This window comes from Hyperolius riggenbachi, chromosome 5, assembly GCF_040937935.1.
Source record: "Hyperolius riggenbachi isolate aHypRig1 chromosome 5, aHypRig1.pri, whole genome shotgun sequence".
In the NCBI taxonomy this organism is placed as follows: Eukaryota; Metazoa; Chordata; class Amphibia; order Anura; family Hyperoliidae; genus Hyperolius; species Hyperolius riggenbachi.
In genome coordinates, this window is record NC_090650.1 from 106,509,644 (window position 1) to 106,530,409 (window position 20,766).

Consider the following 20,766-nt stretch of genomic DNA (forward strand, 5'->3'; position numbering starts at 1 on the left):
GTTTATAATCTATACTGCGCCATGGAATATGTTGGTGCTTTATAAATCAATTATAATCCAAACGATATCAGCACACCAATGTTGCAATCAAACAGTATGCTAAATCGTGCTTTGGCTTCTACTGTACGAACTGACAACTGTTTCGGGAGCCACACGGGGTCCGTCTTTATGAAGGCGTGTGGATCCAATAAAGTGCTGTTTGATTGCAACATTGGTGTGCTGATATTGTTTGGATTTCGATTTGACTAGCGACACTCCGTATGACACTGTATCAAGCGCCCAGCCAGGGGAAGAAGTGGCAACTTAAAAACTTCTAATGCCAATTATAATTATAAATAGAAAAATATATTAAAAATTATATCAGCCCCAGCTTGCTCTCTGATCAAATGACAAGAAAAGTAAGTAGTACATTATACCTGCATTATAGATCAGAGTCCATTTTGAAGCGGTTGTTATATTATTAAAAAAAAACAATTAACCCTTCGCACACTCGCATGCAAATGTTCAAACAAATGCATTCAAAGATTCACTCATCCTGGCATCACTGTTATCCCTACAGCTAAGTTAAAAGCCAGGGCCTTAGTTCACAGAAGACTGCATTCTTTGGCTTAGTCACCTGCACTGCGCAGAAGTACCCAGGTAAAGGTAGGTGTCCTATCTCTATAGAGATAGGACACCTATGTTTACCTGGGTACTTCTGAGCAGTGCAGGTGACTAAGCAAAAGAGTGCATTCTTCTGTGAACTAAGACCCCGGCTTTTAACTTAGCTGTAGGGATAACAGTGGTGCCTGGATGAGTGAATCGTTGAATGCATTTGTTTGAACATTTGTATGCGAGTGCGCAAAGAGTTAATTGTTTTTTGCTATTTTACTGGCCACACCCCGTTCAGCACCTCCCTTTCCTTAATAACTTATTTAATGTCCTAACTAGAGGCGATGTGCCTTGATATATGTGTTTTTTTTCTCTTGTTATATTATACACACATCCTTGAAATTGCCCACATACATTGCATTATATACATTACAACATGACTGCTTGATAAGCCAGTAGTTGAAATAATCTGATTGGATCAGTGAAAAATCAATTTGTGTGGAAGCATTCAAAGGATTTTATTTTGGACGAAGAAAAAAAATAAAGTGATCAGGCTGGAACATTTGTTTGCCTTTTGATGGAATGAACATGTAATGCAGCGTAAAAAAATTATCAAATGAAAATATGTAAAATAGTCTCACTTGTGATTTAAAAAAAAAAAACCCCCGCAAATTTCTAAAACAGAAAAACAGAATATATATATATATATATATATATATATATATATATATATATATATATATATATATATATATATATAAACTACATTCATAGCTATAACTTCTTCTGAACTGAACACTACATTTGATGTATGTGGAGCTCATTTAGAATAATTAATAAAAAATAAAGGCACATTCCGACTAAATGTACTGCAAATTGATCTGCTTTTGAATGACATGCCCAAGCGGAAAGCCTTGGTTCAGGCTCAGTTTAAATGCATTTAGTAGAACAGGTTTTTTAAATAATCATACATAAAGTTTTTTTTTTTTTTTAGCAAAGTAAAAAAGGAAATATCTGCTTCACCAGTCCATATATGCTCAATTGTTAACAGCCACCTCTTCTCATACAATTAACTTGAAACACTCCTCCTTTGGTCACATGGGTGATGAAACCACAACTCCCTGCTGGCAAACAGCCTATACTGAGAGTTAGCTGAAGCCACATCTCCCTTCTTGCAAACAGCCTATCCTGATATACAGCTTAAGCCACGCCTCCCTTCTGGCAAACAGCCTATCCTGAGAAACAGCTGAAGCCACACCTCCCAGCTGGCAAGCAGCCTATCCTCACAGCAGCTGAAGAATGACTGTGAGAGGAGAAGGGAACTAGTGGTGAATGGAGTTTTCTGAGGATGTATGAATTGATACAGCACACATATGTATATTTTGGGAAGAACGGCAGTTTCTCACATTGTGAACACAGTTAATTTGTAAAGGAACCCGAAGTGAGAGACATATGAAGGCTACAATATTTATTATTACGATATTAAATAATACCAGTTGCCTGGCAGTTCTGCTTATCTTTCTGGTCAGTTGTGTCTGAATCACACACCTGAAACAAGCATGCGGCTAATCATGTCAGACTTCAGTCAGAATCATCTGATCTGCATTCTTGTTCAGGGTCTATGACTAAAAGTAATAGATGCACAGGATTAGCAGGACAGCCAGACTATGTGCATTGCTTGAAAAGGAAACAAGTACAGTATGTCAACCTCCATATGTCTCTTCCTTTGGATTGCACTTAAAGAGAGTCTGAAGTGAGAATAAATCTCGCTTCAGACCTCATAGATAGCAGGGGCATGTGTGCCCCTGCTAAAACGCCGCTATCCCGCGGCTTAACGGGGGTCCCTGATCCCCCAAATCCCCTCCGTGCAGCGGGGGAGCGCTTCCGCATTGGGGCAGGGCTAACCGCCGCAGCCCTGCCTCCCGAGCGTCTATCAGATGCGTACCTCCGCCTCTCCCCCGCCCCTCTCAGTCTTCCTTCACTGAGAGGGGCGGGGGAGAGGCGGCGATGCGCGTCTGATAGACGCGCTGAGAGGCAGGGCTAACGGCTGCAGCCCTGCCTCTCAGCGCGTCTATCAGACGCGCATCGCCGCCTCGCCGCCTCTCCAGGAAGAGCAAAATTTACGACCAAGTTGGTCGTTGATTTTGCAGGGGAGGGGGGGGGGGTGGGTTGGGGGTGAAGGGACCCCGTTTAGCCGCGGGATAGCGGCGTTTTAGCAGGGGCACACATGCCCCTGCTAACTATGAGCTCTGAAGCGAGATTTATTCTCGCTTCAGAGTCTCTTTAAAATAGAGTTCTATTAATTGCAAGTTAAAAGTGCTTGAGCTTGGGATTTAAACAAAATGATGTAAGGCTGAGGATAGGTCAAAGCAGACCTAATTTATCAAGTTCATGCTTCTTCAAGTTCAAGCTATTTTTAAAAAGTGTCACATTGGACAGTTTTGCATGCGCTTTTCCACAGGAGTGTGTGTGGTGTGTGTGTGGTGTGTGTGGTGTGTGTGTGTGTGTGTGTGGTGTGTGTGGTGTGTGTGTGTGCGTGTGTGTGCGTGCGTGCGTGCGTGCGTGCGGTGTGTGTGTTTAGAGGACGAGCAGCAGCACACATTGTACAACATATCAATTACTGGTAATTCTTCATTCCCTTGAGCATCAGTCTTTCAATTCTAGGCTGGTCTCACAGATATCAGCTCATTACCCAATTTGCTGATCGGCCCCCTCCCCCGATCAGGAAAAGTTCATCTGCTGTCTATAGGTATCTATATAGTTTTGGGGGTACTAACAATACACAGAACTGATTAAAAGTATTTTTCCTCTGCTGTTGAATGAAGTATCTGTAACCATTGTAGTGAGATGGATAGACATCTCCAAAGTTATCATTCATATCTGCACCTGCGCCAGCTTTACATAGACAATGCCTATAATCATAATAGTATTACCTATATTATTACCTATAGCAAACACACACAAAGACAGTATTATAAAGTGGACTGATCGGCAGAATAAATCTAGGCTGATTTATGCACACTCCAAGTGAGAGATAATAAGAATCCCCTAGCAGCTCATAACAGTGGCTGTGCTTGGTTAGTCATGCACTATTCCCTGCAGACCACATAATCTGTGTGAATTCCTGCCTGGAAGGGATCAGTTAGCCACATGTACAGGAAACCAGCCTTAATCATTTGTTTAAATCTGCATATTAAACACAGAACCCATCTCGTCTATTTCCGTGATGCCAGCACTTTTTACATTTGTCAAAATTTGTGTTGTTTACTTTTACAGTGGGTATTGGAATACGAATTTCACAGCTCCATTTTTAAAATGGGTGTTTTAATCATAACAGCTGGTTGCCAAGGTGCTTTAGTCAAGCTTTTGCACTACTGTGGTTTCAGTTCTGTAGGTCTGATAAAAAAAACCCCAATCACTTAAAGGAATACTATCGATGTATGCATTTATTTTTAAATGCTGTATGTTGTAGCACACATTAGGACAAGTACTAGGAGCAATTTGATTCCTCACACAGCTGTTCCTCTCAGCTGTAAAATCCTCCGTCAGTTTTGGCCGTCAGTGTTTGATACAAATGTATCTATATGCTGAGGGCTCCCAGAGGGCTAAGCCCATGTCTGCACAGGGGAGTTGCTATCAACTCCTCAGTTTATAGTTTAATTATCACCTTGCTGAAAGAATCTTATTGATATGGTGGTAAGGGGTTAAAGATTCTAGCAATGTGTGTTTATTATCTTTGCTTCTCTTGACTGATAAAGATACTAATAATGCTAATTGTAAACAGTGGTCTGCCCCTCTCAGCAGCTTGTAAAGTGGATGCAGCCTGGAGTGAATCACCTCAAGCAGCAGCCAGACTGAGTGTAAACACAGACTATTGTTTATAGCTAGTTATATTCCAGCAATATTACAGCTCATTTAGTTACCTGTTACCACCTCAGATCAGCCTATTTCTCCTCATGTCTCCTGCATGCTGTGAGTGACACAGTGAAATATATTTGTGAGCTGTGTGGCAGAGTAACCAAGCAGCTCAGGGTGACCCAAACTACTATGAGCTGTGTGAGAAATGAATTTTTAAGCAGGGATAGTGAGAGAGAGACCTGGGTGAATAAATAAAGTGCCCCTAGCACTAGTGGTAATGTGTACACTAATATACAGTATTAAAAAAAAAAGTCGTTTCAATCGATAGTACTCCTTTAAGCATGCAAAGCAAAAAAAAAAAACAAGCTCTCTCACGGTGAACTCCAGCCTCCACTAATTTCATTACTTGCATGCCTCCCCCCACATTCATTGCATTAATAAAAAAAAAAAGATCTAAAGACCTTAATTTACCTCTCACACCCTAGGGGCATCATAGGGGCTGGTCTTATGACGCACTTTCCCTCTGGATGCTTAGACATTGCAACCCCCTAAAGACCTAACCTGTCTGCATAGCCACAGCCATGCAATGTCTCTGGAGGTATCAAGTCCCAATCCCTGTTGGGCGACATTCATTGTGAGTGTGTACAGGCCATTAGTATACTGCAATTTGATACAGAAGGTGCCATGGCCTAGGGTACCATCCGCACTTCCCTCCATGCAGCCTTATGGTGAGGAGCATAGTCTGGGCTTCCACTCGCTCTCCCCCTGGTAGACATTATGGGGAAAGACATGGCCTCCACTGCCAGTCACTCTCGCTCCACTAGGCCTTGGGCCCTGACCTGAGCTGCCACACCCTTTCCCTCAGCTAGACCTGTTATTGACCTTCCTTCTGCAAGGGTTTACAGGATGGGGGCAATCCTTTTGCTACCACTTCCCCTTGCAATGCTAGGCCTAGAGGAAGGGGACATGTCATGACCTGGGCTGCCTTTCACCCTCCCTCTGTCAGATCATTTTGGAGACTCACTTTGTTGTAACGCACTGTCCCTTAGTAAAGGTTTATATAAGGAGGAATGAAGTGAACTGCTATTCACGCTACCCCAATTAGACATTATGAGGGAGATGCACATGACTGCCACGCACTTTCTCTCCGCCAGGCATTATGGGAGTGGGGCATGGTCGGAGATGCCACTTTTCCTCCCTCACTTTAATGTGTGGTTCAGCGCAGAGCAGCTCAGTGACTGATTCACACTTGCAATTGCAAAATGTGATTCCAAATAATAACTCTAGTATTTGTATACCACCTTTCTCCTGTCGGACTCAAAGCACTTGATGTCTAGCGATTGTGATTGTACAGCAATTGCGCATTCCGATTCTCATTTGGTGAAATGAGAATCGCAATGTAATTGCTCCAAAAATGCTTCATGCAGCACGTTTGCTAGTTCCGCAAATCGCAAGTACTGCAGTGTCAATGATCCCATAGGGATACACTGTACACAGCGCTTTGCGTAACGCTAGCGATCAGCAGAGCGCTGGCAAAGCACCCAAGTGTGAATGGGCCCAAAACTCAGCTTTAAGTGATCAGCACTCTCACAAGCACTAGAGTCCCTGCCAGGACAATATCTGCATAGTATTTGTATGTTCAACTCACCTTGCACTCTGGATTCTTCCTGAAAACTAACAACCTACTAGTAGATCAACTGGTTTTTCCCAATAACTGGCCGGCGAATGTGATGAGTGATTAGATCAGTAACCCCTATGTCAGTGACAGGAAGTCCCCGACTTACGAACGACCCGCCGATACGAACGGCATGGCTTTAGTGTTTCCATGGGAACAAGCCCAAATTTTGTTTTTCAAATTGGACTTGTAGTTTTTGAGAAAAGCGATTTTAAAAAAATTCAAAGAAAAAATGGCTTTTTAACTTGTATAAGAAGGTACAGAGGGCAGATGTGACACAGAGGGTGACACTGGAGGCACCGGGGGCACAGAGGAGGTACAGGGGACAGGGGACAGAGATGGCAGTGTTCAGACTTAAGAACAGATTCAGATTAAGAACGAACCTACCGTCCCTATCTCGTTCGTTAACCGGGGACTACCTGTATATGAGATACAAGGGGTGGTTATTGATGTGACTTCTCAAATGCTCTCTGTACAGTCTGAGGAAAATATGGCAGCACTATACAAATATGCATTTAAACAAAGGATACAGAAGATCAGAAGTTGACGTTATCAAAATTTGATTGACTGAAGTGTTTTGTTTAACTCTTGCATGGGGTATCTTGTGATAGTACAAGTAAAACTGAAGAACAATTAGGAAAATGGTTTATGTCCCTGACTCAATAAATGCTTTTCCTGAGTTCTCTCATCTTATCTACAAGACACCTTCTGAGTAGCTAACTAGTGAAAAATTATAAAAAGCAGGTAAGAAATGTAGTATCAAAGTAAAGGTAGTTTGGAACAAACTATTTGTTGTATGTTTTTCCAAGCTTGGATCTGATAAAGTAAATGCAATGATGGCTAGATGGAAAGTATGAAAGTGGACCTGAACTCCTATATATTGCACAGCACTGCATACTATGTTGGCACTATATGCATCCAATAAATAATAATAATAGTAATGACTCAGAACTTCCTTTCTGCACTAAAAGATAAGCAACAGCATAATAACCTTTAAAGGGAACCTAAACGGAGAGGGATATGGATGTTTCCATTTAAACGATACCATTTGCTTGGCAGTCCTGCTGATCTCTTTGGCTGCAGTAGTGGCTAAATCACACACCCGAAACAAGCATGCAGCTAATCCAGTCTGACTCCAGTCAGAGCTCCTGATCTGCATGCTTGTTCAGGGGTAGTGGCTGAAAGCATTAGAGACACAGGATCAGCAGGAGAGTCAGGCAACTGGTTATTTTAAAAGGAAAAATCCATATCCTTCTCAGTTTAGGTTCCCTTTAAAGAAAAACACTTCTTTGTTACAGCCAATACAAATCCTTGTCTACTTCCTGCTTTCATGGAAGCAGATATAGGGTAAACATCCAGTATTTACAAATTAGCTTGTCTGCCAAGGCAGCTAGCTGACAGCTGAGAGATGAAATTACAGTTGTGAATAGTCACAGATGAAGGGGAATTAGACAGGCTAATCTCTCTAAATACATACAGGGTGCATTTCTCTCAGTTTCCTTCTTTTATGTGCAAGAGTTCAGGTCCACTTTAACGGGATTCTGCTCAAATTGTCAATAAAATATGGTAAGTATATAAGACTATTACTTTAGCTTGCAATTTTAGATTGTGAGTTCAGCTGAGGTACAGTCAGTGACATGAATTACCAGAGATCTGGATAGTAGATACATGAATGTACACTAATAATAATAATAATATTAGTATATGCCACAAGAAAACTCAAGAGAAAATATTTTTAAATCAGAGCTTTAGTAATTTGTCAGAAGCAGCTTGGGTGTCATCCCAGATATATACATTATAGATTATAGTATATTCTCTGCTTATTTCTAGTATAGTCTGCTCTTTGTCATATCCGAGAAACGTCCTTTGTCTCTGTAAAACATGTTTACATTCCTTCCTCTAAAGTTTGCAGAAAACGGCTAAGTACATCAGAAGCACACATACAGCACATCAGTATATGTTCTTCAGAAGTTCTTATCACATAGCTCCCCCTATTGTTGACTTATGAGTATTATGATTGAGGTAATTACTTTCCAAGATTTTAAACTGTTAAGCCCCATCTACATGATACGATTTTTTTGTGCGATTCGATTACGATTCGATTACGATCCGATTTAATCTGACATGTCCGATCGGGATTCAATTCGCCATTGTTTTGCAATGGCAAATCGAATTGAATCAAATCCCAATCGGACATGTCGGATTTAATTCGGACAAAGAATCGTATCGTGTAGATTGGGGTTAAGAGAGGGACAAATAACAATACCTTTAACCACTTGCCGATCAGGGCTTTTCTGAATGATCTGTGCTGCGTAGGCTCTCCAGCCCGCAGCACAGATCAGGTTTTAGCCAGGGCGATCAGACTTACTTATCAGACTTTTTTCCCCACTAGGGGGATGTCCTGCTGGGGGGTCTGATCGCCGCCGGCTCTCTGCGATTTGCGGGGGGGGGCTCTTCAAAGCCCCCCTCCGCAGCGCTTTCGGCGCTCCGTCCCTCTCCCTCTCCCTTCCCCTCTGAGCTGCGCAGGACGGATATCCGTCCTGCGCATTGTAGGATAGGCTTTAGCCTATCAAATGACGGCGATCCCCGGCCAATCAGAGGCCGGGGATCGCCGATCTGCCTTACGGCGCTGCTGCGCAGCAGCGCCGTATGATGTAAACAGCGGGGATTTCTTCCCCGCGTGTTTACATTTTGCCGGCGAGCCGCGATCGGCGGCTCTCCGGCTGTTCACGGAGACAGCCTCCGTGAACAGACATGGAAAGGCCGCTCGACCGAGCGGCCGTTTTCATGGAAACTTGCAGACGACCAGTTTACGCCAATCGGCGTTAGCTGGTCGTCAAGAGGTTAAACTATATTTATCCAGCTTGTATGTATATTAAAACCATGCAGTGCACAGAGATTTCATGAAGTTGTACCCTTTTCCTCATTGCGGATATGTATTGCAAATAAATATAAACGTCCTTACATTGATTTTTAGTACCTCTAAAGTTGTGGTTATTTGTCCCTGCCAGCTGCTGCCTGTAGCCTTAGAGGTGGGAAGTATAACTAAATAAGAGTTGAAAAACCACCACTGCTAGCTTTGTGCTACTTAATGCAGTGCAAACAGTGGCATAGCAATAGGGGACGCAGAGGTTGCGACCGCACCGCGGTCCTTAGACCACATGGGCTCAATATAGCCCTCTTTCATTCATCTTATTAGCTCTTCATTGGTGCTATGAGGGCAATGAACACCTCTATATGTGCATTAAATAGTGGTAATCCTTAAACCGTTTCCTTACTCTGATGACACCTCTCTGACACTGCAGCTGACCTTGGTAGTTTTGGGGGCTCCATATCAATACAGTGTTTGAGACCCCATGTAAAACTCGCACTGGGGCCCCAAGCTCCTTAGTTACGCCATGGAGTACAAAATATTACAGTCGTCAACTGGGCACCGATTGCACAAGTACCTTTGCTTAAAAACCAAGTGACACCAATGCTAACCTAGAAATAAAAAACACATATACTGTATGTAGATAAATACTAGTTCTACTTACATAGCAGATGTATTGCACTGTCCACATTATGATTCCTGTGAATCTTATAAAGCAAAAGCAGAGAATAAGCTATACTCACAAAGCAGGGTTACCTTCAGAGACTAACCACTGTATAGGGAAGTGTGGAAATTAGACCTGACCACACTCAAGATTAAGAAGTCGCTCTCCGTAGATGAAGAAAAAAGGGGGTAACAACCCTCCACCAGGGGTGGACTTGATATAGTGTAGTATGGATACAGAGGCACCAAAAGGATAAAAGTATCTAAAAAATTATCAGTTATATATCATGCCAGAATTCACTCACAATTTAACTAAATGTGCATGCAATGGAGCATGTTATGGACCACTCCGTAACCTAGTGTTACAATGTGGTCCTCATCCTAAAGACAGCAGTTGGAACAGATTTTAAAGCTAGCAATATTGGAAAAGTAACCAGGTGGTGGTGGACTCATGGCTCGATTGCATTGTTTACTGTCTGTGCCTGTATCGAATGTCAGCACTCAACTACATTGCTGTATCGGTAATATGGTGGTGATTTGAATGTAGATATTTAATGGGGAAAGGTGAAGAATTGGGCGTCAGGTGCTGAAGATGACATGAAGACAATGAAAGGTGGGCATCATATAGATGAAAACCACACTATTTTAGAAAAAAAATGCTTGCTAGCCTTTTGGGCCTTGAACAAAATAAAAAATAAACATTACCTTCAAAATGTCTTCAAATATGGATAGCATTTCTTGATTCAGATTAGTAGAAGCAGTAGAGGATTGTACCGCGTTAGCCATCAGTAATAGCAGGACGTTTTGAAACAGGACGATACCATTTATTGGCTAACTTAGAGATAAATACACAGTAAGCTTTCGGCTAATATTAAGCCTTCGTTGGACTTGGTTCCTGGTATAGTATATGGTTCCTGCATATACTCCTGCAGAAACCAAGACTGACGAATGCTTATTATTAGCCAAAATGGTATCATCCTGATTAAAAACTTCTTGATTCGGAAATCAGATTAAAATGTTCCCATTTCTAAATTAAAGATGTTGGTTTAGCAATAGGAATTGCCGATTTCCGATTCTGCGGAAATTCTGCCTTCTGTCAATGCAGATTACCACTACTGCTGTATTCCAACGGTATTCAACAGTATTACGACAGTATTCCGATTTCCGCAGGTTTCCATTTTCCGCTGAAAATTCCGCCTACCGCACTACAAATCTTCACTCTCTGATTGGCTTATTTATTCCGAATCTTCTGATTGGCTTAAAATTACCGACTATTAGTATGGCAGATTTCCATGGGTTAAAATTACCGAATATTGGTTCATCGGATTTCCGCTACCGCTTACCGCAATACAAATCCTCATTCTAGTATTGGCTAATTCATCCCAAGTCTTTTGCTTGGCTTAAAATTAACGATTATTGATATAACGGAAATTTCTGCGATTTTCCGAAGTATTTCACACTCTAATTTCCGCATTCCAATGCAGAAATGAGATGCAATTTCCGCAAAATCAAAAAGAGCATCACTATTTGGCAGTGGATGCCATGTTTATCCTATCTCAAGCATTTCAGTGCTGTTCCACTGCAGAGGGTACAGCCATGTTGCTCAGCTTGCAAAACCTCATGGGTTATCAGATAATGCAATAAGGCAAAAACTCAGTATAGAAAGAGCTCTCATTAACCCTATAAAAGCCTAATTATTTAAAGGCTTGCAAGTGCTCCAGTCCAATTTATTTTGGCACATTTCTTACTTGTTCCATTTCCTTGCTACTAGAACAGCTGTAAAGTGTATTTACGGGCCATTTGTCACTAGGGGGCAGTGTGAGACAATAACAGAGGACTTCCACTTTCAGTTTCTATATCCTCTGCTAGTAGAGAGACATCAAAGCATTCCAAGAATTTACAGCACAAGGAATTCTGCCAACTAAGGTCAAAAGCAGTGCACTTATTTCAAACAAGTCCCTTTGTTTGGTGACATTCCCTACCCCTACAATAGTTCTTATCACTGGTTTTACTTATTTTATAGAGAGCCCAGATAGTGCACGCTGACCCAAAACCATTAGAAAATTATAAGGAACTCAAAGGGACCAAAAAGCCCTCTTACAAAAAAAGCAATGCTAAATATGAACTTGGCCAAAAATAGAAGGCAACTGCAATTATTAAGCTTTTTGTAACTATTAAGGGATCTCCCATGATGCTCTGAAAAAAACAATACTGTCCCTGAAGACTGAATCAACAGTAGATGTTCTTAAGATGTACCTTTGCTAAGGTGAACTGGCATGCTCTCTGATTTCATCATACGCTGGTGTTGCTGCATCTGTTGCGGAGGGGGAACATGCTGTGGTGTAGATACAGTGACAGGAGGGCCAGAAAATTCTTCTGAAAAGTTGGCTCTTCCAGGGCCATGGCTTGTACTGGTGTTTGATGACGCGGTCATTGGATTCATAGCTCCTCCTGTAGAGATTGCTGGACCAATTAGCTTCCGTCCTAAGCTGAATATGCTGCTGGAGACTTTATTTATATTCAGGGGCATGGGTTTGGCGATAGTCCTAAATTTAAAGACAAAAATATGTGTAAGTAGAATTTAACTATTCAGACAAAATGCAAACTGGAAATTGACATTCTAAATATTTTAAAAGGGTGATGTCAGCACAATCTAAAAATATTTTCACATTATCACAAAATATTTTCAGCCGACAGGAATACTGCTATGACAAGGGATGTAAGTTGCACCAATTTCGTCATCATTTATACAGACAAATGCACAGCTTATAAACAGTGGCTTGGATCAGATCCTATGACTCGATTACCGGTTTAATTACTACTGGGTTTTTTTGAAGGTAAAAGGTCATGTTCTTGCAGAGTGCAGGTCCATCCCATTTTTGGGTAACTTCTGCTCAGCACTACCTTTTCATCACAGAAGGGCAGAGGTTTCCTGCCCATATACTACTGACTTTGGTGCCATGATATAAGCTTCAGGATGGACCCTTGTTTGTAAGTGAAGATGGTCGATGAGAGTCCAAAAGTTCCAAAATTAAAGGACATCCGAGGTGAAAAACTGATCAGATAAACAATATCTATCCTCCTTATCCTAAAAATAACTTTTTAGATATCCTACAGTTTTATTTTATATTTAAATCTAGTTTTTAAGTTTTTACTATTTCATTGTCTTTGCTCAATAACACCTTCATTGACAAATGTCAGAGCTCAAATCTATGAATTATTGACCCTTTTTATCTCTGCGTTCAGAAGCCATTTACTGTCAGGAAAGTGTTTTATGGCTGTAATTATCAGTGAGGGTTATGCTATAGTCTGACTGAGGCTCAACACACAATACAATCTTGGTTGTACAGATTTACCAAATCTATGTAGTATAAGGGCCAACAGATTGAAAATACCTGGAATGATTGATTGCATAAGCTCTTATACTAAATGAAAGTGGTAAGATTGAACAACCAAGATTGTATGGTGTGTGTTGAGCCTGAGTCTGACCTAGACAGAAACGATCACTTGTATACCTGAATAACTTTTTCAGGCAGAGAAACAAAAAAAGGAACACAGCCTAGTTATTTGTGTGTTTAGCACTGTACATACACATGTCTATATCATCATGTCACCTGACACCTCAGTTGTCCTTTAAGACACATTTTATCCAAATTGTATGCAGTCCAGATATAGGCCAATCAAATGCACTTTCTGACTTATTTGTATTCTGATCTACTGCTACCCATGACTGTTTGCAAGATCCTGAAACCTGATTTTTGACCAGTTAGATAGAGCACCTTAGCACTTTTAAAGACCATACTTAAAATAACCTAGCTGGCAACAGAAAAGGTTTTCACTTCCTGAGCTATCTGTGTCACTAAATGCCACTACAGGATCTATCCTCCCTCACTAACACTACCCATCAAAAGCAATTCATAGTTGCCATCAGGGCTGTGGAGTCAAAGTCGGAGTCGTGGAGTTGGGCAATTTTGGGTGCCTGGAGTCGGAGTCGTGAAAAAATGCACCTACTCCGACTCCTAATGAATTTGTAACTGTAATCAAAATAGAAAATAGGATAAAATGTTCTATTTCTCAGATAATAGTCATTAAAAATAATGTATATATACACTATATATACAGTAATAGCTGTGCTTAGTCCACAAAAATGAAATAAACCAATCAAAATTAGTTACTTGTGCTGCTTCAATAAAGCAGTCCCCGTATTTTTAAGGTCAGATATACATATCTGATTGTGACTGTATATATGATGTGTACACAGGAATCTCTTATATATACTAAACAACATCTATGCTGTAAGAATTAAGCCTGATGTGTAGCTTTGTCACTAATAGAGATGGTCAACGAGATGGAAATAATTCTGCATTGATGCTGATTTATGCAAATGTATGCACTCCCTTTGCTGATGAAATCAAATAATTTGATATGTTGTTAAAATTTGGTTTGGTGACTACAAATTAAAGGGTAACTGAGACGGATGAAAGGTAAAGTTTTATACATACCTGGGGCTTCCTCCAGCCCCCTTCAGGCTAATCAGTCCCTCGCTGTCCTCCACCACCCGGATCTTCTGCTATGAGTCCTGGTAATTCAGCCAGTCAGCGCTGTCCGGCCGCATGCCGCTCCCACAGCCAGGAACATTCTGCACCTGCGCAATAGTGCTGCACAGGTGTAGTATGCTCCTGGCGGCGGAGTGTGTGCATGCGCACTACGCCCGACTGGCTCAAGTACCTGGACTCATAGCAGAAGATCCAGGTGGTGGAGGAGGACAACGAGGGACTGATTATCCTGAAGGCGGCTGGAGGAAGCCCCAGGTATGTATAAAACTTTAATTTCATCTGTCTCAGGTTTACTTTGTTACACAGTAGTACTATACTCTACATATGCACTCCCCACAGAGCTGCAGGGAATCCACTGAGAATGCTGTGCACATTGAACACAGAGGTGTTGTCTGTTTACAATCTCCTCATGCATATCATTCTTACATGTACCTACACTTACATTGCCTAGGGCCTGATAGATGTTCTTTGTTCCGGTTTGTACCTTTTACAAATACTCTTACCAAGGACTAGTTTTAGTCTAAAGGGAATAAATATAGTAGTCTACATATCCTTCTCACTTCAGTTTTCTTGTAAAATTCCTAAGCGTTGGCAGTTAAGAGACGAATTTCATGTTACATACTTTTAATCAACAAAATTGTAATATGCAAATTAGAGGAGTCGGAGTCGAGGAGTCGGAGTCGGTGGAATCCTAAACTGAGGAGTCGGAGTCGGTGGATTTTTGGACCGACTCCACAGCCCTGGTTGCCATACAGTACATTACTGCAAAATGCACGTGTTAACAGTAAAGCACAGTTTTCATTAATTATATGCTTCACTGTACACAATGCAACATGCGAATAACACACATCGCCATTTGCCTGTCACAGGAAATGCAACGCTCACTATGTATGAAGCCCAATACAAGGGTGCTTTGCAAATAGCTTTCGGCCTCACTCCCCCCACAAGGTATTTGCCTCAATTTTTAAAGTCATGCTGGTTGGCTATGGCCAGTAGAAGGGACCACAAACCCACTGACTTTTCCCAGCCGTCCATCTAACCTGCAATTCTGGATGGGGGTTATTCACGCACTATACAAAAAGGGAGCTACCCTTTTACTTATTTACCCCCCCAAAAAAAATAAAAATTGTTTAGTAAACATTTTTTCCTGATAAAATCCACAGCTAAAAAAGCAGCAGCACCTGTCAATCACTGTAGCATTACCTAGGAGATAAAACCTCACAATGATACCAAATAAAGCAGAGGGACACCAAGAGCCCCAATAGTGTAATTCGTCTTGGGGACAACAAAATAAATGAGAAGTTAAAATTATACTCACAAACCAGGGTTACCAATAGGCAACCACTGTATAGGCAGGTGGGGAGAACAATCCTGACCCCACTCAGGAATAAAAAGTCGCTCTCTGTAGACAGGAAGATAGGGTAACAACCCTCCACCCAGGGTGGACTCAATGTAGTGTACAAGATACAGAGGCGCCAAAAGAATAAAAGGTAATTAAATGAACTTAAAAAACCAACTGGTTAAACAGAGGAGGCAGCGGTGGTCTTACCCCCTCCAAACAGACACAGGCAAGGACTGCGATTCAGACAGTCAACAATTTATTCGGAACTCCAAAAAACAATGCAACGCGTTTCACAAGCCATACATCCCGCTTCCTCAGGCAAAATACAGTAGGAGTCACAGCATCTGTATTATATCAGCGAGCTCACAGAGGCGCCGAGCTCGCTGATATAATACAGATGCTGTGACTCCTACTGTATTTTGCCTGAGGAAGCGGGATGTATGGCCCATGAAACGCGTTGCATTGTTTTTTGGAGTTCCGAATAAATTGTTGACTGTCTGAATCGCAGTCCTTGCCTGTGTCTGTTTGGAGGGGGTAAGACCACCGCTGCCTCCTCTGTTTAACCAGTTGGTTTTTTAAGTTCATTTAATTACCTTTTATTCTTTTGGCGCCTCTGTATCTTGTACATCACAATGATACCAGGTGAACAAAGAAAATACACCTTTTCCAATTTTAATTATAAAAAAAAAAAATGTGATCATCCTTTATTATCCATGGGTGGTCTCCACGATGAGGCAAGTCCCTCCTCACCTTGCATTATAAGCCATTTTTAAATATTTTCTATGACTTTTCATGCATCTGTTCCTTCTTTGATTATTGATCCCCCCCTTACTGGAGGGCTTCCTCCATCCAAAAAATGACTTTTAGCCTGAGTGTGGTCAGGCTTGTCCTCCCCATCTTTGCAGATAGTGGCAGCGGCGTAACTGGAGGGGAGCAGGGCCCATGGCTGTGGAGGGCCCCAACTACTAGCCTCTTCTTCCTCCGATATAGGGGACTATACTTCAGATCAGGTGTATTTTTGGCTACACTTGTTATGGGTGTGAAGATTTATGATGGCCACACTTGGACCTTATATTCCATACTGGGCTGTCAATAGCCAATGTGGAAATTAATCCTGTTGCCTGGTCAGACCATCACACTATCCACTTCTCCCTCTCAATACCAGCCGTCAAACACCAGGTCAAGAATCAAATAAAATATAGCCGCTTAAAAGGGCTAACACCTCAACATATCCGAGATAACCTTAGCTTTGATGAATTGACTGACTCCAGCTTGGACCCTGATACTCTGGTGTTTAAATACAACAAATGTGTGTCCTCCACCTTTGAGACCATTGCTCTTCTGCGCACCAAATATCTTACTCCACACCATCATGCACAGTGGTTTGATAACGCTATAAAAGAGCTGAAAAGACAAGGCCGAAAACTTGAGAGGCTGTGGCGCAAATCTCAGTCCCCAGAAGACAAACATGCCTTAATCTTCCACTTGAAGAGCTACCAAAAGGTAATCACGGGAAAAAAATCATCCTTTCTATCACAAGAGATTGCAAATGCAGTTAACAAACCAGCCCAACTGTTCCGCACAGTGGAAAAACTCTGCAACCCAGCATGTCAAAAACTTAATATCGAGTCTTCAAAGGACCTCTGTGACCAATTTGCCCATTTCTTCACAGACAAAGTCTCCGCTATAAGGTCCGCCATCCAACTTACAGCATCTGAGCCTAATATAGAGCCGAAGACCACTAGCAGAGACAACGTAACACCTTGGTCAAACTTCAAAGAAATTGATGAAGAAGTCACATCAAGCATCCTCCTTCACGTCCGCCTAACTACCTGTGACCTGGATCCTGGCCCAACACAGTTCATGTTGAACTGCCCCGACCTGTTCGTACCGGTATTCCTCAAAATTGTTAACTTTTCCTTACAATCAGGGATATTTCCTGCTTTACTGAAGGAAGCAATCATCAGGCCTCTCCTCAAAAAACCCTCCCTGGACCCAGATGCAATGACCAGCTACAGACCTGTCTCTAACCTCCCCTTTCTGGGCAAGCTAATTGAAAAAGCTGTATACCTCCAGCTAGAAGCCAGAATCCTACAAAATAACAGTTATGACCCATTCCAGTCTGGCTTCAGGAAACACCACAGCACTGAAACTGCCCTCATCCAAATATGCAACCACCTGCTCATGGCAAGAGACAGAGGAGAGTGCTCGATCCTCATACTGCTAGACCTTTCTGCAGCCTTTGACACAGTTGACCATGACATCTTGATAAACAGGCTACAGGAATACTGCGGCATTGATGGCATAGTACTTCAGTAGTTCCAATCCTTCTTGAGTGGCAGAACCCACAAAGTGTCTATGGGGCCCTTCCTGTCCACCCCTGTAACACTTAAGTATGGGGTGCCCCAGGGCTCAATCCTCTCTCCCCTGCTTTTCACGATTTACATGCTACCATTGGGAAAACTAATCCAAAAACATGGCCTGACATACCACTGCTACGCAGACGACACCTAACTATATCTTTCCTTCAAGCCTGGTGTGACAGACCCAACTCTAACTATAAACGCCTGCTTACGTGAACTACAGCAATGGATGAATGACAACTGGCTGAAACTAAATGCAGACAAAACTGAAGTCCTTCTGATTGGAGGGCAGAGCATGATAACAAAACAACTTAACTTGCAGTCTTCACCACTGGGAATAGGAGGCACGGATCTACGCAGCTCTGATCATGTGCGTAGCCTGGGAGTTCTAATTGATGGGGATTTAAACTTCAGAACTCAAATCTCTGCGGTGGTGAAATCATCCTATTTTCACCTGAAGAACATTGCAAAAATCAAGCACCTCATACCCCCAGAAGATCTGCCAACCTTAGTCCACGCCTTCATCACATCCCGACTGGACTACTGCAATGCTCTCTACACTGGCCTTCCAAAAAAGGTCTTGTACCGCCTACAGCTGATACAGAATACTGCTGCCAGACTGCTAACCAACCAACCCCGTCACTGCCACATAATGCCAGTCCTACATTCCCTTCACTGGCTACCTATAGAATGGAGGGTCCTATTCAAGATCGGCCTACTGACATTTAAATCCCTGAATAATCTAGGCCCTGGATACTTGAAAGATATGTTACAGCTGTGTAGCAATCCCCGCATTCTCAGATCCACAGGTTCTAATAATCTAGTCATACCCAGAGTCCACTTGGAAACTTTTGGTCCCAGAGCCTTCTGTCATGCTGCCCCTATGTTTTGGAACTCCTTACCTCAACAGATCAGGACAGCCCCATCCCTGGATGTGTTTAAATCCAGACTGAAAACCCACCTGTTCAGTCTGGCATTTGCAGAAATATAACTTTTGTTGTGTGAATACTTCATCCTACTAACTACTGAATCTGAGAGAGCCTAAGCGCTTTGAGTCCTATGGGAGAAAAGCGCTATAGAAATGTTATTGTATTGTATTGTTTTATGACCCTTGTGATATGTCTGTAAAGAGGGATTCAGGTAAAGGGGTGTGAACATTGGGGGGGTGGGGGGGTTGCATGAATTGTAGTTACGCCACTGGATAGTGGTTGCTCTAAGTGGTCCACATTTGTGAGTATACATCTACAATTGCTTATTGTTACTACGGTATATAATTACTCCCAATTGTTATAGCATACTACATTATAATTACCGTATATACTCGCATATAAGCCAACCTGCGTATAAGCCGAGGTACCCACTTTCCCTCAGAAACCAGGAAAAAGTGATTGACTCGAGCATAAGCCCCTTCCACAGTAGCCAGATGTGCCCCCAGTACAAGTCAGCCTCCATCCCCATAGCCATATGTGTGCTCCAAGGATGATATAGCTGTGTCTCAAGGACCCACTAGATGGCGTCATAGATATGAGACACAGCGATTGCCACACAGGAAGAATCCCCGATCATTGCACAGCTGACATGCTGCTTGCACGCTCCACTCCAACAAGCCAGGGGACACAGGTAGCTTGAGCAGCGCACTCTGCACACCATGTTGCAGGGGATGGGGGCACAGACACAGCAGGGGGCCAGCTGGCAAGAACAGGATCACTAGTGCAAGATCCTTACACTCCTCTGCCAGTAACAAAACCTGCTCTACCATCCGTTCTGCTCCACTGACTCACATATAAGCCGAGGGGTAACTTTTCAGCACATTTTTTGTGCTGAAAAATTAGGCTTATACGCGAGTATATACAGTACCTCTTTTTCAAATTTTAAAATAATACAATCACAGTAGCCTCTCATGCACCATGACCCTTACTATTCATAATTATGTGTTCTCGTTTTTACTTCATCATAAGGTTCTGCAGCTTATCACAGCAATAACAGATCAGAACCAATAAGTTAACAGTTGAGTTACCGTGAATTGTTCATCAGATCTAGTCCTCGCGCTCTGTAGAAGTCTAAGTTTTGATGGAACTGATAGCTCACTGGTTTGGGGTATTTCTGTGAATAAAAGTAGATACATTATGTAAGAATAATTGCTCCTACAATGTTGTATATATACATCATTTGCAATTGCTCCAAATTTCAAGAAACTTGTCAGACTGGAAATACAATATATACGCCCGTGGTGACGTTTATATTTCTGTATATACTATACAGTTCCATGAAGAGGCTAATGCCATTTAAATTACCAATTTAAATATTAAATAATAATTATTCCAACATTCAACCACATTTTAATACCCAGAAATGTATATATATATATATGTCACCCCTGGCCCGTTGCACTTATATTTCAATCAACGCATCTGCAGACAGGACATTGGAAGGGATCAGACAAAGAGAAAGTGAAAAATTAGGAACCCCCCCTAAAAAAAAAACAACAACATTAACATCTCTCAGATCACCAAAGTCTTTTATGTAGGTAACAAGTTCGCTACAGTTGGGTCTTATAGGTAATAGTCTATGAAGCTCATAGGTTAAGGAGTGGTTAGCATCTGGTAAGCTGTTGGATTTGAGGTTGGGATGCGGCACAACTGTGTTTCCACAGTAGAGGCTACACAAACCTCATCACAGGATCCTGGATCGCGGTGTCTATGGTGCTGGGCATTGCTGTAGAGACAATTTTAATTTATGGCTGCCTGCCTTGTCCCTCCCTTCAAGCCATATAAACAAGTTTACAACCATCACCTGTGTTAGATCAGATTACTAAAAGGTAAGTCAAATAGCAGTCATATATAGCA

General features: G+C 42.0%; 1 protein-coding gene across 1 annotated transcript in view; it reads right to left on the reverse strand.

Annotated features, from left to right (window-relative positions):
- TBC1D5 (TBC1 domain family member 5) overlaps nt 1–20,766 on the reverse strand; it is a 510,822-nt gene that overhangs the window by 120,717 nt on the left and 369,339 nt on the right. The window contains exons 15-16 of the mRNA XM_068238274.1: nt 19,938–20,023; nt 11,916–12,205 (exon numbers count right to left, since the gene is read on the reverse strand). Coding sequence (XP_068094375.1) covers nt 11,916–12,205; nt 19,938–20,023 — 376 coding nt within the window. The remainder of the gene's footprint in view (nt 1–11,915; nt 12,206–19,937; nt 20,024–20,766) is intronic.